The 17,920-nt window shown below is 40.5% G+C and overlaps 1 protein-coding gene across 1 annotated transcript; it reads right to left on the bottom strand.

The window, feature by feature from the left end:
* Positions 1-12: 12 nt before the first annotated feature.
* sos2 (son of sevenless homolog 2) lies at positions 13-17,825 on the bottom strand. Its single transcript, XM_084093068.1, has 23 exons — positions 17,015-17,825; positions 14,959-15,084; positions 13,742-13,873; positions 13,481-13,645; positions 9,952-10,158; positions 9,667-9,810; positions 9,439-9,549; positions 8,393-8,491; positions 8,169-8,296; positions 7,430-8,085; positions 7,192-7,273; positions 6,627-6,749; positions 5,879-5,991; positions 5,527-5,749; positions 5,330-5,449; positions 5,024-5,186; positions 4,798-4,915; positions 4,154-4,326; positions 3,426-3,542; positions 2,859-3,120; positions 2,727-2,765; positions 2,530-2,636; positions 13-1,934 (listed from the first exon to the last, which is right to left on the bottom strand). Exons 1-23 carry the CDS (start codon positions 17,087-17,089, stop codon positions 1,386-1,388), a joined length of 4,032 nt encoding a protein of 1,343 aa, XP_083949194.1. The 5' UTR covers positions 17,090-17,825; the 3' UTR covers positions 13-1,385.
* Between the last annotated feature and the right edge of the window lie 95 nt (positions 17,826-17,920).

Consider the following 17,920-nt stretch of genomic DNA (forward strand, 5'->3'; position numbering starts at 1 on the left):
AAAAACATTCCGTAGAAAATAAGACTGCGTGTTTATTAATGAGTCTCATGGAGAACATGGTACAAAAGCAGTTACAGGCCTTGAATGCGCACAGACACACATACACACACACACACATACAGAAACAGTGAGTTTTTGGGGATTTACTAACACTTCAAACCAATTGACAAATCAGCTCAGTGGGAAAGGCCAGTATGAGTGTCTACACATACAGGATGTGACATCACTACAGAACACTGCAGTCCCTCTATGGCTGATCGCCATGGTCAATTTGATAGGAATTGCTCTGGTGACAAAGCCCTTCCTGTGTGGACCTGGTTTGGTGGTTGAGAGGACCTGAATGAAAGCAGGAGGCGTGATTTACAATAGAACATTCGGCCCGCAGCGCTGTGTCCCTAAGTACATGAGTTTGGGACACAGCCCGACGGTTGTCCCGGCCAGCCCAGAGGACGGGGGTCAGCAGGACAGGGTCATAAGGTCACAGGATTGTGAGTTTGAGTCCTCTGCTTCTTTGTAACAGTACTGCCCTAAAGTGCAAAAAAAGGCTCACCGCACACTATTAAGACACACAAACTTGACACTGGTCCACACCAAACACTCTACAACAGTGTGTGAATCTGGTGGGTCTCAGACTGAGATTGTCAGTAGATACATCAGCAACTGGGGCGCCGAGGTGAGAAGTGAGGGCAGATATGTTACTCTGTACAGAATACTTGGAGCACGCGCGCACACACACACACACACACACACGCACGCACGAACGGAGGTGTTGTCTAGACATTTGTTCTAAGCATGGTCAAGGCGAATGCTTTCAGACACTTAAATTTTGTTCAGTACTGATATTGAAGGCACATTAAGAGTCTGGAGCGAAAATCACGAGTCGTAAGTATTGGTGGAGGGGTGTGGCTTGTGATGAATCGATGAATAGATGAGTACGCCTTTGAGGGGGGGAGGGGGGGTTAAGACATCATATTGGCTTTAAATAGTGTGAGGAAAAACCCTCACCAAAATGTCAAGAGTTCACCTGAAGGGTACAATCTCTGGTCAAGGTCACAGCTGTGAGTTAAAGGCAACTGAAGAGAGGCGTGCTGAGGGTGTTCGGGTTGAACCCTGGTTGACCTTTGACCTGCAACCAAATAAACATCCACAGCAGAGTCTAATGATGGTGAAAGGCCTCAGAGCTGCATTTTCATTCGAGAATGTGCTGTTGACGAGCACATGACCTTGCGTAGCTCTGCATGCTGAACGCGAAAGAAAATGAGTGAATCACATTCCTCAAGAGCAATGACCATCTTCAGGTTTCGACTAGCATCAGATTGTCTGGTTCCAGGTTAAACAATGTTAAAACACACACACTCGCGTCTCTATTTTAGGGCGGGATGCTCTTATTCGTTGCTGTCCCTGTTGTCGACTAGCGAGAGAGTGTGTAGCGATGGCTGCGAGAGAGTGTGTGTTGATTGAGAGAGTTCTCTCTTGTAAGTCTTGGGTGGCAGTTTTGGCAGCGCGGGGGTGGAGTTGTGACGAGGCGGTATGGGAGGTGCTGGAGTGGCTGGGGGCAGGTGGACCAGAATGGGCTGACTGAAGCTGGGCGTGCAGGGGCGGCGAGGCACGCGTGGAGAAGGTGTGCCCGGGGGCGGAGCACGGGGAGAGGGCGTGCCGGGTGGGGTGTTGGGAGTGCTAGGCGAGCTGGTGAAGTCCCAGTGGAAACGGATCCCTGGAGATGGCTGCATGTTCACCGGGTAGTTGATGAAGATCTCGGGTGGTCGTTGTGGAACCGGTGGAGGCGTGTCTGGAAGGGGGTCGCGGGGTGGAGGGGGTGGGGGGCTCGGCAGCGGCCCCTCCGTCGGCCCGTTGATCACCGGAACGCGTGGCTGCAGGCGAGGAGGAGGAGGCAGTCGTGGTGGAATGGCGGGAGGACTTTCAGACCTGAAACTCTGCAAAGAATAGATTGCACTCGTGTGAATGTGATGGCACAACATGAAATGAAAGCATTTTCACAAGGGTTCTCCTACTTTTGGACCCCATAGTAATGTGTATGGATATGTACTACAACATGCGGCGGTAGTGATTATTGTATCGTTGCACTGGAGCAGCTCTAAATGTGGGCCCTGCCATTAAATGAAAAATAAAATATGATGAAATGATACAATGAAGAGTGAAAGTAAGAGAAGTTCATACATTTAATTTAAGCATGAAAATGACTAGAGAAAAACTCTATTACTAAACAAATTAAACCAACTAATATGATTCGCATTCTATGTCCATTCTTTTTTTTTTTTTTTATTACAAATGCAATGATAATACAGGTATTGGCAAGTACACAAAAAAATGAAAGTATCAGTATCATACTCATTCTGGAAAATCAACATTTGGGAATGATTAAAAAAAAATGAGTGTTGCGTGTTTTCAAAAATTAAGAGAAATATTTAGTTAAAGCTGTAGTTTGTAAAAGCGTGCCTCTTCATTTTTAAAATCGTGAGTAGCACGTATAGTTTCAAAGCATCTTCCTCAACACAATATATAAGTCACCTTGGACTCTGAAGAGGTATCTTTCCTGCGGGGAGGTAATGGAGGGGGTTTAAGTAGCTCATCGCCCATCAACTGGTGTAAACTGCCACATGACACAGACTGGAACTCTGACAAAAAGACAGAAGTATACAGTCTTATGGTCTGTCACAAAAAACATAAGCAGAAGAGCACTGCTTGAGGAAAATCATAAAACTTACTGGACTGGGGCAGCAAAACTGGAGCAAATATGGTGTTACCTGCAGAAAAACACAAAATGGCATTTAGGTCATGCATAACTTTGTTTGTAGCTGATTGGTATCCACTGAGCTGCCACAGATCCCCTCTCTCACCGCAGGAGCTGCTCAGGTCGTGCTCCATGAACACAGAGTTGAAGTCAGAGCTGGCAGACTGTGGAGGCGTGGGTGTGTTCGGAGAGGTGGGGAGAGAAGGAGGGGTTTCAGGTTCTGTTTCTGCGATGCTTCTGAAAGTGATTTTGTGAGGTGGTTCTCGTTCTAATGGCACTGGGTGACCTTTCAGCGTTCCTCCTCCTCCTGACGCCTGCCGCACCGGCCGAACGCCGGGAGACTTCAGAGTATACATAGTCTTTCTGGGCTATATGACACAACACACTCAGTTGCAAGACAAAACTGCTGTGTAAACTTAAACTCTTCACACAAACACACAGTGAAGAGGAAACAACACATTCTGACTCCATTTTATTCATGTTAAAGTGACCAAGTTCTTGAAGAGTTCCTTTAATGACCTTTAATGACAAAGTTTTAAAAAATCTTAAACAACAAGTAAATGTAAAAAAAAAGGTGTTTTTTTTATTATTTGATCATTAAAATAGAGTAATTTAGACACCATCCTGATTCATCTCTTAACTATGACGTACAGTGATTTTAACAAAAACTCACAAATCTGGATGGTTGTTTGCAGTTCCGTGGTTCGATCTCTAGAGACTTGTTGAACAGGTAGTCAGAAAACTCCTTTTCACTCATGTTTTCCATTGGATTCAGATTCTCAAAAAACCTCTGCAAGACAAAAAGACAATCTCAAATCTCATTTTCTCCTCAGGTCATTTTGACCCGAAATTAAAGTTGAGTGTTCATTGGAGTGGTCCTAGACTTTGGGAGATTTGTCGCACTTGAACTTGGAATACACCAATAAATTTGACTGGATTCTAGGATTGTGATTGTAATAAAAATAGTAACAAATCCTTCCCTCGCGGGTCAATTTGACACCCGTAGGAATGAATGGTAAATGGGATTTTTAGTTATATGTCTTTTTTTTTTTTTTTTATCTGGCACAATCCAGAACAAAAACACTCACAAATGAAGATATGAGACTATATAACATCCCCAAAGCAGAACACACTCACATGCATACACACATGGGGGGAGAGGGGCATAAAACAGGGGAAATGTTTGTTTTTTTTTTGTAATAAAAATCAGTCAGTCACAATGCAGACTGCACACATATATGAAGTGGTTAGATTAAAACATTTACAATGCAGAACAAAAAAAATAGGGCTTCGGGTAATTTGTTACAGGTACAGGAAGAGAGGAAAAGGGTTAAACTCATGATAATGAGAGAGGGGAATAGGAAAACAACAATAGTGTGAGTGATAGATGAACATATAAACCTTTATGTCGTGTTCTACTTTGAGGCAGTAGGGTTGGTTCTGGTACTGCTGGATTTCTCCAGTGATTTCTGCTACTTTGCGTCTTTTGCTAAAGTTGATCAGTTCTTTTCCGTCACGCTTTAGGAAATCTGGATTCCCCTCTTCAGTCTTCAAAATGTTAGTCAGGTAGATACCTGAATACACAAAACAGACAGGAAACATCACATATGCCGTACACTACTCTACATTAGTTTGGGGTCAGTAATATTTTTGTTTTTAAAGAAATGAATGCTTTTATTCAGGTAGGACAGATTAAATGAATCAAAAGTGGCAGTGAAGAAATGTATAATTACAATGTTATAAACGTTTTCAATTTCAAATAACTTTCTATTCATTTAAGAATCAGTTCCCACTAAAATATTAAGTGACAACTGTTTTTTAAAGTCTGGAGAAATGGCTGCAAAAATTCAGCTTTGCCATCACAGGAATATATTATATTTTCAAATATACTCATATAGAAAACAGTTATTTTAAATTGTAATATTTCACAATATTACTGGTTTTTACATTTAAAAAATAAATAAATAATTGCCATCCCCAAACTTTTGCACAGTAGTGTAATTGTATATACACGCTAGTTTGTTACAAGCAGCTCTTTCTCTTACCAAAGAAGGGTACACAAGGTGGGTTGATGGATTTGAGCTTGGCGAGGTATTTCTTAAAATGATCCTGACTAAGTTCAACGGCTTCCTCTAGAATCCTCCTCTTCCTCTCAGGCACGGCCTACATATAAACAAAACAACCACATATACTGTACCGTTATCTGGTCATCTGTCATTTACTATTCAGATTCACATTGTGAGTGCATTCAATAATAAATGAACAGGTCACCTCAAAGGTGTGGTCCAGACGATACACCGGTACTGAGTTGATGGCGCTTACAATCTCCAAAACTCCATTAAAGTTATTGAGCTCTTGAAACACCTGCAGGATCTCAATAATACGGGAGAACACAGCAACCCTCTCGTCCACATTTTCAGCCTCTACTATACACCTGAGTGACAGAGAGAGAAACTAAGAATTAAAGTACTTATATAATTTAAAATATTGAGACTGGTGATAATGGTTTTTCTGCAAGATAAAATGTGTTGTATTGTTCATGGAGACGATGCAGTTGGCTAAGGGATAGTTACTCACTTCTCAAACCACAGTGTGAGGTTGGTTGTGTGTCTGATCATCCTCAGCAGATTGGGAGAATTCTTCTCTTTATCTTCCTTTGTCCAAACACTGCCTACCAGCTCAGATGGACGAACGGCTCTATGCAAACAAATGTACAATAGTTAGTTAATGTACTGTCTTTCTTATTCTCATGCTTAAAGTTCTGATTGGCTCACCTGTATAGATCAGACTCTAGAAGTGTTAACTGGCGAGCAATTTCTATTGGATGAAGAGTCATGAGGTCAAAGGTTTCGACCTGGCCTGGACGGCTGATGTGCCATTCGATAGGAGGAGGTGGGCTCTCGAAGGTAATGTTGTGACTAATGCCATTAGACTGAGTTTGTATCTTACGTCTCATGATCTTACTGATAGACTCCACCCACTTACGCATCGATTTACCTGAAAACAGAACATCCTACATCAGTCTCTGAGCTTGTGTGTGTCTCATTGAGTATGCGTGCATGTATGAGAATCTGCAGCAATGTATGTCAGGGTGTGTATAAATGTGTATTAAGAGTGTGTACGTACCTCTAAGCTGTGTGGTGCTGGTGAGGTATTCTTTAAGTCTTCCGCAGAGTTCAGGATCATTCTCAAAGTCATAAAAGTGATGTTCCACCCACTGACGGAATACATTCAGAACCCTAATGACACACACAGACATCAGACCGACATGCTCACTGTGGTGACTTAATATACAACAGCACATTGACTGAAATGACCACGGAGAAGATGGAGCAACAACAGGATGCATGTGAGTCTTACAAAAACAAGCCCACCACCACCATACAAAAAAAGAACAAAAAAAAAAAAAAAACACCATATAAACACACTACAGTTCAAAAGATTTTTTATTTATTTAATACTTTTATTCAGCAAAGATGCATTTAATCAAATTAATGGATTAAAATGATCGAAATTGACATTAAAGACTTTAACATTGTTGCAACAAATTTTTACTTCAAATAAATGCTGTTCTTTTGAACTTCCTATTCATCAAAGAATGTTAACAACAAAATATTAGGCAGAACAACGGTTTACATCATTGATAATAAAAATAAATGTTTCTTGAGCACCAAATCAGCATATTACATATGATTTCTGAAGGATCATGTGACAAAAGACTGGAGTAATGATGCTAAATATTTAGACTTGCCATAACAGGAATAAAATACATAAAATATATTCAAATAGTAAACAGTTATTTTAAATTGTTATAATATTATGAGTGCATCATGTATGAGTGTGCATGGCAATTGAGAATGCGTGTTTGTTTTACCGGAGTTGGACAGGCTGCACGTATTCCCTGCGAAATCTCTGAAGCTCAGCTGCCATTGGTTGCTCTCCGTTCCAGAGTGCCTCTCGGTCTGCTTCTGATGGCTCGGGCTCTGGAATCTCAATCCTGAAGCATCATGGGGAAACAAGTACAACCAAATTACATGCATATACGGTACATCCTAACATGAAAGGCAAACAAAACAAGAAAAATCAGACAATGTTATGTAGGCAAACAAATGTGTAAAGGAAACAAACTCCTTGACAGACATGTCAATATTTTAGGGCGGAAGGAACACTGAAAAATTCTACAGAATTCCTTTATTTTCATTGGCTGATGCTTCTCTAATGCAAATGTTTGCTCAGCAGTGTAATGAAACTCCTGTGCATAGACTTGGTGATCTAATGTGACAGACTCAAAAGCTCCTTTGACAGTGACCAATCATAAGACAGGACATTTGCATACAACAGCATGACAGAGGCCAGAGACAAAATAAAATTCTACAAATGTGTAGAACTTTATGCAAACTTTACTTAAGTGTTGAATTTCAAATGTATGTGCTCTTTACCTTTCAATCAGTAGTGTGAGCAGGTCTTGGGGTTTACAGAAAGAGCGGTATGTAGTCAGAAACGTACGCACGAAATTTGGGTCTGTAAGAAAAAGAGGAAATGTACCTAAAAACATACTCAGGGACCAAAACAAATAACCAACACATACACTACAAGTCAAGAGTTTGGACACGCTTGACAGAACATTTGTCATGATCTTAAAAACCTTTTGAACTAAGGGGGATTCTTGTTCTGTACCTGCGTACATGTGGTACGTCAGTCTCTCAATGAGCTTGACCACTGTCCCGGCTTTAATAATGGGGATTCCAGTCTTACTCTGCGCTCCCTCCTCAAACACTATGTTCTCTTCAGAGTCCTGGATGGCAAACCGGTAGACATCCGGTGATGGCAGCCTCAGTGGTTGTGCTTGTTCCTCGCGGTGCAGGACGGTGTCCAGCATGCGGTCCAGAGTGGGCCGGTACTGCAGCGTGACCAATGCAGCCATCCACGCGCTCTTCTCTTCTGCCGAACGCGCACCAAATACGGCACTGCTTTCCTCACGGCCAACCAGCTCAAATGCGTGCCGAAACTCAGATGAATCTTCGCGATCTACGATGCGATACTTGCGTAACACAAACTTCTCTTTCAGACGAAACTCCGCCGCACTGCCAGCCCCTGGCAACCGGGAGCTCTGGTTGGCTTTGCAGCTTATCATGAGGCCGTCGAACAGGAAGTTGTGCCGTTCATGCTTGGCACCAGCCCGTAGGAGTGCCCCCTCCAGGATGAACTGGCTGCAGCACTGCCCGATATCTCTGCCTTCCCAGCCATCAATACTCTTCTGGATGTCATTCATACGCTTTATTGCTGCCTGCTTACTGCGAGATGCACGACTATATAACCGATATAGGGGCTCCCTAAAAGAGAGTCACAAGAACGAGAGATGAAAATGGTGTTTGGTACAGACACATAGTTGTGCAAGCCCTAGTGTTTCTGTTACCCTTGTTTGCGCCGTGGTTGGTGTTTAGTATATATGCGTTCAATGCTGCATTGTAGGTTGATCAGTGCAGTCTGAGCCTGTTTTAAACACTCTCTGTCATCCTGGTCTTCACTGCACTCCTGCAATTGCTACAGAGAGACAATGATCTCAATGAACCTCAAATAACGCAAGATTACATACCTATAGGTTACTGACTGAGTGTGACTGATATGTTTAGTACTCACCTGTAACAGTTCAAAGTAGTGCATGCAGTGGTAAACTGGAACCATCATCAACTGAGGAAGCACATACTGCACTGCCTCCTTAAAACCCTCTGCAATTGACTAAAACACACAAACACACCACATGAGACAGAACATCAGAGCTCATGCCTGCAGAGATAAAGACTTTGACTCCACCGCCCTCGCTCTCTCTGACCCCACAGGTCTCTTTTCAGATGGTATTACTTGCCTTTAAAATGTGGTACATATGATTTCCTAGTTAAACTGATGAAGGAGCAGGTTGTCTTTGTAAGCACAACTATAAAAACAGTGCTTCAAAGTGCAGTTAGGCTAGAGTTTATCACTAGCCTATGTAAAATAAACAATATATCTAAATAAATAATTGAATTGATTAATAAAGTAGTACAAAACTAAAACACAATCCTTAGTGTCTGGAGATTTTGGCTATTTTTAAATAGGTTTTGAATTTAGAAGGGATGCACAATATATCAATACCATATTAGTTAACTGTTGTTAACAAAAACATACTAAACTAAAATATAAATAAGAAAATTTAAACGTAAAAACATATATTTTCGTTTTGGCGCGAGAGAGAGAGAGAGAGAGAGAGAGAGAGAGAGAGAGAGAGAGAGAGAGAGAGAGAGAGAGAGAGAGAGAGAGAGAGAGAGAGAGAGAGAGAGAGAGAGAGAGAGAGAGAGAGAGAGAGAGAGAGAGAGAGAGAGAGAGAGAGAGAGAGAGAGAGAGAGAGAGAGAGAGAGAGAGAGAGAGATGCGGTACAGCTGAATCTCTCGCACCATTTTCAAATGAATGATTTGATCTGATATTGTTTGTGGATTCATTTACTCATCTAATCTACATGTAATAGTAAACACATTTTTGCAGGAATTTCCCACATTATAAGTGCGAAACCCGCAGGAATGAGTAAAACTATTCACACTCTACTGTGCACAATACCCACAATCCAGAAATTCAGGACCTGTTTGGTTAAAAAAAAAAAAAAAGTTGGTCGGGTGACCAAATTCAGTGAACCAATCAGTGATGGTGCTGACCTGAAAGTGCAGAGCAACAGTGGGGCGGGACATCAGAGTGTTGAAATGTTGACAGAATTCTTTAGAGAGGATGTCCTGAGAGAGTGTCTCATAGGGATCAAATGCCTGCTCCTGTACACAACAGACACATACATAGACATTTCTAACAGCACTCTAATGTACTCCTGGAGCTGTGGATGAACTTTCTCATTTGTGAACCTTCATGAGTGTCTATGACTTTATTTGTACCTCAGCGAGGTCTTCGAAGCAGCTGCCCACAAGGGGGTGTGGACTCCCATCAGCTGTCATTTCTACAGCATCCTCAATAAGACCCAACAGTTTAACAGTTAACTCATGGACCTCGAGAATATTACTGAATGCCAGCTCCACATCCTACACACATCACAGAGAGAGAAAAAACTGAGAATAAATGATAATAAAGAGAATGTAGAGAGCTAATCCCTGCAAATTGATGTCAATACGTATGCTCATTTACATAGACAACTCATGTGCTGATTGGTCAGAAGAACACACCTGAGAGGAGAAGAGTTTGCTATTGGACATAAAGGCTTGGCGGAATACTTTGATGATGAGATCGAGTTCCCGCAGATACTGACGTTCCTCAGCGATCTCCAGACGCACCAGATCATCATATGTGAGCACACCAGAGGAAGACACCTCCTCTACACTTTGAGACACCAGCCCCATCTCCTCTTCCTGATCGAACATATCCATTAACACCTGAAGGCACACAAAAGCAATATTAGGGATCTTAATACATCAAAATATTTAAAGGCAGGGTAGGTAGGACTATAAAAAAAAAAAAAGATCCAAATTTGTTAAAACTTTCTATATATATCAATACATAATTAAAATGTAAGTACTCTGAAAAAAAGAGTATAAAAAGCAAGTGACTCTAGACCGTTTAATCTGTATTAAACACAGCTCATTATTTCGATTCGGGACGAATCAAAGGATTGGCTTAGGCGACTGTCACTCTCTCTCGCAACCATGGCAACAACCCTTTTGCCACGGGATCTGCCCACTTGCGCGCGGACGCGCGCACGTTTGATTTGAGGAATTCGAGAGGCACTGAACCTAGGAATAGCAAAACAATGGCAGAGAAAGAGCAATCAAAATTCACATTACCGGCATGCAGTTAGTGAAGGCAAACAAGGCAAAAAAAAGAAGACAGTACAAGAAAAGGTAATGAACAAAAAGTCTTTGGATAAACAAAGAAATAAAACGCGTGTCAATATCGGCGTAGCTTTCCAGCGACCACCCCGTCCTCAGCCTCTACTTCCTCGGACCCTAGTTGCACGCCACGGCCTCTTGCACGACCTCCTCTGCTTCGCCCTAAAATTATTTTTATTTTACAAAAGGACATTTTACAAACCTACATTTTGCGCATGTGCTCCTGCATGCACTTTTCCAGTCACAACACAGCAATCAAAGGAGGACGCGCTGAAAACTGTAATGCTGTTCTCTTCCTTCGAATGTTTGAGTTGCAGAGGAATTTGTGACTGTTTCAGCTGTTCAACCACATCAAAGTTTCGTAATTAGTAAGTCCGTGCTTTTTCTCTTTTTGTTCTTATGTGCTGAAGGGCTGCTGTGCCTTGGTGAAACGGTGTTTGTACGTGAAGAGCTCTTTTCCAAAACGCCATAAACCTAAAAAGCTGCCTCAAAGAACCAGCAAAAGTAATGATTATGAATGTGTAAAATATTGCAATAAGACATTTTAATTGTTTATTAATTTCTGTGTCGGCTGCAAAGATGAAGTTGACGATATTTGACTCGCGATCTTCGCAGTAGGCTAGTGAACGCATGCACCGGAGAAATGCACATTTAGGCTACATAGTTTTATTTTGTTTTGGATGGTTTTGTTTAGAACCAGATTTCTGTAAATATATTCCACATTTTTTAGGCCTGTGAGGCGAGGCTACGGTTCGGTTCACGATGATATAATCTCCAGTTCAAGCACCTTATGTTGTGATTGATAGCCTATATTTACTTTATGTATTTAATGCAGGAATGAAAATATTAATGAATTAATGAAAAAAAAATATATTAAAATTAAGATACAATTAATACAAAACGAAATTCGTTTTAAAGAAAGGCTTTGTGCTTTCTGTTTTGAGGTCTCTGTTAAAGTTTGAAAGTCTCAGTGCAGCTTTCAGAGCGCTCGCGTCCATAATGGAGAACTGTCAAGTAATATTGTTTTTTCCTCATAAATGCAAACACGAAAAATAAAAGACAAAAACTTTTTTAAAAAGACAAACCATAAATTTAGAAAAAAAAAAAAAAAAGATGGATTTATAGCGTTTTGGGGGAAAAATGAATGGATTTATACCGTTTTGAAAATGTTAATTTTTTTTTACTTTGAATTGATCATCAACAATATTGTTGTTTGATTTAATAATCACTGTTGCAAGAAGTGCCTAGTTAAGTTTTTTTTTTTTTTTTTTTTTTTTGTAAGTGGAAAAAGTAGGGGGTGCCACAGATTCTGTTTAGTTAGCTCCTTTATTGTTTTTTCTATAGCCTAGAATAATATAGGTCAAATGCAGCAAGTCAAAAGACCAACTGGACCTTCTTTGCCAGTTTGCTCACATTTCTTTGAAGGATGGCAAAAATATCGCCTGAATATCTATATCTAGATATTGGAAAAAAATATCGAGATATTCATTTTTGTCAATATCTCCCACCCCTACATGCAGAACACCATATATGTTATGAATCTTACACGAAATTCATCTTCATCACAATATAACTGATGGTAATGTAAAAAAGTGTATCAATGCAACCTGTTTTTAGCTTATATAACTAGCTCGTTAGCGAATCAAAAAATATATATTTTAAATTTACCAATATCAATATGCTAGCTTGATAGTGAGTACTAAAATACATCTTATTTGTTTATATTCATAAGCAATTAGCGTTAGATTTTTTTATTACATGTGATTCTGACATGATGTCACTACATGCACTGTGCTCCTTCCTCTCTGCTTGTCTCAGGTAAATAATGCGTCTTCAGCTCAGCGGTTGGAGTCGCGCGTTCATGTGTTTTGGGGGCGTGGCTTTGGAAGGAGCCCAGAAGGGAGGGGGTGGGAGTGAATGGAAATAATGAACTGTCTTTAAAACAGTCCTGAGAGGTCTACAGACACTCGATTTTTATACTTTCTTTTTCAGAGTACTTACATTTTAATTATGTATTGATATGTACATAAATTTTAAACAAATTTGAAAAAGAAGTTTTTTAGACCATTCCTACCTACCCTGCCTTTAATTGGAACTTATTACTATGATTTATGTAATACATTTTTTATTGATCTTAGTGTTCAGACCTTTTAGTCCAGAATAATCTTTCATTATTTCTTTAGTGTAATGGAGTGAAGCAGCTTTGGGACAATTTTTTGTTATTAATAATAATAATAATAATTATTATTTTTATTATCATTATTGTTATTATAAACCATAATAATGATAATCATGATAATATCACAGACCTCTGTGGAGCACAATGTCTGTTAAGGTCAGTAAGCATCAAAACAATTCAGATAGGTTGGTTTTAGATAATATCGTTAGGGTATGAAAGTAAAAACATAAAGAAGAAACATGAAACCAGCTTGAATGAAAAAGCATTATTTCTCAGAACCTGACATGTATTTTAAACTAGACTTTTCATCTAGTTTATCATTTAGGACTTTATTTGTCATTGACCCTAGAACCACTGACATATTTTGCAGGTTTAAGATTTGATGAACTTCATGGATAATTAAATTTAGTGTAAAAAAGACTGCAAATGACTTGGTTTCTGTTTCTTAATGAATCGCCTATCTTGATTTAATTTATAATTTAATTAGGCATTAAGAAGGTGTTTCTCCATGTTTCAGACACAATAGAATGATACTCTTATGACAATCCAAATAATTGTCATAATTAAAGGTGTAATATCACTAAATTTATTTAGTGATTTATTTATTTTTACTCGTAACATCCTTTTAGGAAACAAAAACTTTTTATGCACACACATGACGAATCACACACACACACACACATTTCTGACCTTGTCAGCACACATGGAGACGGTGATGTCCTGCTGGCTGATCTCGTAATGTCGAATGTTGCTCACGTAGTTTCCAGCCAGCTTGAGGATGTCGGCTGAGATGTACTCCAACACAGCAACAATATACAGACACACATGATAGTCGATCTTATAGCCCAGCACCTCCTGCACACACAAAATCAGACCAAGTTACTCTGTGAGATAGTATGTGAATGTTGTAGATTTAGTAAGATGTGTTCGAGTGTTGTTGTTTTTTTGCACCTTCAGTAGTGGATGTATCTTATCAACTGGCAGCAGCAGTGGGTTCCTTCGCTTGCGCTTCTCTATTGCAGCCTGAGCGTCTGCCATGGCCCATTTATCGATGGGATTTGGGAACGTCTTCTGAACACGATCCTGTGAACACACATCAAGCCAAAGGTGTCAAGACCTGTCTTTTATTTTATTTAATAGTGCTGGGCTGTAGTGTTAATGATAACCAAAATCTTATATAATGTTATAAATAATTAATATCTTTGAATGTAACAGTATATTACAATATATTTCTTTTGATCGAACTAAAATAAAACGTTTTTGTTATTTTAATGGCCATGTGGTAATGCCTATTTTTGGATAATCCAGGTAATTAAATACTGTAATGAGATGAATAATTCAGGTCAATTATTTAAGTTATTTTTCCCATGTAATTTAAATATGTATATATAATACATGATCAGTTAACAAGTCAGTTAAGCTGATAATCGTGTCAAAGCAGCTGGTACACGGCACGACTGTACTGCACGGCGGGTAGGGCTGGGTATCAATACAGATGTCCTGATTTGATTCGACTCCCGATTCTCAAGATCTCGATTCAATTCAATGATTTCAATTTTCACTGGCCCCACCACAAAATTAAATAAATAAATAAATAAATATATTAATGATTGTTTTTAACATATGTATCCTTGTGTTGTAATAAATAAGGTTATGAAACCAAAATTATAAATGGCCGATCGTTTCGCTAGATAAGACCCTATTGCTCAGCTGGGATCGTGCAGAGCCCTTTGAAACTGCATTGATTTGGACTTCAACAATTTGGTTACCGTTGAAGTCCATTGTGTGGAGAAAAATCCTGAAATGTTTTCCTCAAAAAACTTAATTTCTTTTCCACTGAAGAAAGAAAGACATGAACATCTTGGATGGCATTGGGGTGAGTAAATTATCAGGAAATTTTCATTTTGAGGTGAACTAATCCTTTAAGTTAAGCTGCACCCTTAAATAACAAAACCTTTCTCTTGATTGTTTAGGACATATGCCGATCCATATTTTTAAATTTCTCCATGTTTCTTTATCAGTCAAAGGTACATAATGTAAAGCAGCCCTGCCTACTAATATTAGCATAAATATATCAATATGTACAGCACAACCTCTGCCAGTTGACATATTTTTCCCATAGTACACTATATTCCATAATACCGCCCATCATTGGTGTGTGCGTGTACCTCGACATCAGCTATTGTTCTAGGCTGTGTGACACACAGCTTGTTCAGGAGCTGTAGTATGAGTGCCTCAATGTGTTGGAGTGCGTCTTCTTTAGCCGACAGGTTTGGATGTACTTGTAACTGCACCTGCACATTTAAAAACAGAGCAATGTTATAAAGGGAACCACAGATGCATTTGAATGGGGAGGAATGGAAAGACAAAAGCACATAAATTAAAATATAAATTGTTTAAAAAAATAATAAAAATCAATCTTGTCTGGGATCACAGATCTCTCACACATTTATAGATATACACACAGGAAGCTACACTGTTACAAAGGCAGCATGACATCATCTGACATACGTACACTGATATGCACACACACCTTCTCGGCTCTCAGTTTGGTGGACAAATGAGACAAAAAAAAACACCTCTATTTCCCATTTTATCCCCCTCCCACCTTACTGGGCTGTGTCCTTTAATAGGAATGCAGTCTGTTCAGGTACTGTGGCAAAACCAGTTATAGAAAAGTGTGAGAGAGAACAGCATTTGTGTTACGACAGGTGAAAGGTTAAAGGTGAGCACAGGTTTGAAAACAGATTTAATTCCCTTCTGCAGTCCAAAAGTGAAATACTGACCGAAAACACAAAGCAAATGCATGCATGCACATACACACACACACACACGCACGCAAGTACACAGATGAGAGATGGCTTGTGATCTCTGCACTAGTGTCTGGTTACATGCTGTCCTCCATTAGGCACTGAGAGCTACTCTACTGGGACCCCACAACACACATACACACACACGCAGATACAAACACACACTCTACCCCTCTGTCTTCTCCAGGGATGGGGGGATGATAGTAGCAGACAGAAAAGTATTGATGTGGAGAATGGGAGAGTAGGCAGAGAAAATGAAAGATGCGAGTGCACATCCAGAGTGATGCTCTGTATATTTACCTCTTGAAAGTGTAGGTTTGGATGAATAATATAACGCATACAGAACAGCTCTACCAATAAAAGTGAATAATAATATTGTTCACTATTCCCGATTGGGATCAGTTATTATTGCTTTATGTGAATTAGAATGAATTAAAGGGACAGTTCACCCAAAAATTAAATTCTGTTATTTACTCTCTCTCATGTTGTTCCAAAAACCTGTATGACTTTCTTTCTTCTGAGAAACACTATTTATTTGAGTTGAATTGAATGTTGTTAACTAGTTTTTGGTTGCTGTTACCTTCCATTGTATTAAAAAAACAAATATCTTATTTTATGTTCAACAGAAGAAAGATACATACAGGTCTGGGACAACATTGGGTACATGAGGGTAAGTAAATGATGACAATTTTCATTTTTTGGTGAACTATCCCTTTAACCAATAATCTGTAAATATATTGTTTATAATCAAAGTTCATTCAAGCGTCTGAGTGAATCACTCACTTCACATACATTTCTAAGGGTTTTCTTGTTTGTTTGGAATCAAAAATCATTTTCAGCATCGCATCAGATCAGATGCAGCCAAAATCTTTCTCTCACAACCACAAACATTCACACACACCATCTGCTCCGAGAGTCTCCTGATGGTGCTGAGATATTTTCATTGCAGTAGTGGGAAAACATGAGGGAGATTTGGAATACATTTGACATTTATTCTGGCAAGGGAAGCCGAGATCACTCAATCATAGATGTAACAGTGCATGATAGTTAGTTACACATTGGACTGTTTGGTCAAAGGTAAAAAGCCCCATCAAAAAGTAAAAGCCAACACTGAACTCCACCTAGACACTGGACATGACATGTCACGTCAAAGTGAATGTGTCATGCATGAAACCGTAACTGTATGTTGTTAAGGCCGTGGCCAATAGTAAAGAAACACTGTTTGTATATTGCACGGATGCATCCTTCAGGAACATATAAAAACAGACACTATCTACAGCTGTGCAAATCACCATACGGGGAGAACTCTGGATTTCAGTTCTGCACAATTACTCTTTAAAACTAACTCATTACGCCAGAGATTCAATGTAAACACTGTGAAAAGTGCGAATGAGGGACCGAACAGGGTCAGTACCTTTCGCAGTGCCTGCACGAACAGGCCTCGCCATCTCGCGCTGCTCTCCTCGCTGGAGCTGAAGTCGTGCTGCATGGCTGCTCTGCATCGGCCCCGCGCGCTCCCAGCACCGGGAACAACCTCACAACTTTAGCCGCTCTTGCGGCGCGCACACACACTCAAAACAAACTCAGACTCTATCACATTTACGGGCCAGTAAGGCTTTTAGACACGTGAAACACCGCATTCTGCAGGGAAAACTGTTTGTAATTCAAATTAAGCCGTTTCAACGAGTGTGAAAGTGTTCGCGTCTCTGTCCTGTCAGCCGTTTGAGTGTCGCGGGTGTCTCGCGCAGCGCTCGTGCGCTAATTAGCCGCTAACATACACCCGAGATTAGCCGCACATGCTAGTCGGGCAGTTCGCCCAGCTGCTCCTCAAACAGGACAGCCGATGTCATGTCTTTCACACAGGGGGAAATGTTTAAAAAAAGGCGTTGAGCGTCGTCAGGCTGGTGTTCGTCTCGCGGTGTTTTGCCTGCGGTTAACAGCAGCACATCTGGCGGCGCGCGGCGGCTCTGTGGCCTCGAGACTCCTCATGAAGCGCGCGAGCAGGAGTTCCTCCAGCGCGAGACTGTCATGTTGCGAGAGTCCGTCTGCTGGGCATATTCCAGTCACACAAGCGACGTCTGAATCCGTTATATTCCGACGAAAAGTGGGGAGTGCTAATGTCTTTGTTTTTGTTGTTGGCAACGTCCCGATTCAACTCTGATGTGGTGCGCTCGTGTCCATGACGGTGTAATCACAGCTGCTCACTGCGCGCGCTTCCCGCATCTGCGCAGCCCGGAGGGAGGGATCGCCCGCTGTGTGTGAGCGAGAGAGAGAGAGAGAACAAGCGCAGCAACGTAGCACATTCACGATATGTCTTATT

Source organism: Abramis brama (assembly GCF_963993115.1).
Source record: "Abramis brama genome assembly, chromosome: 19".
Classification (NCBI taxonomy): domain Eukaryota; kingdom Metazoa; phylum Chordata; class Actinopteri; order Cypriniformes; family Leuciscidae; genus Abramis; species Abramis brama.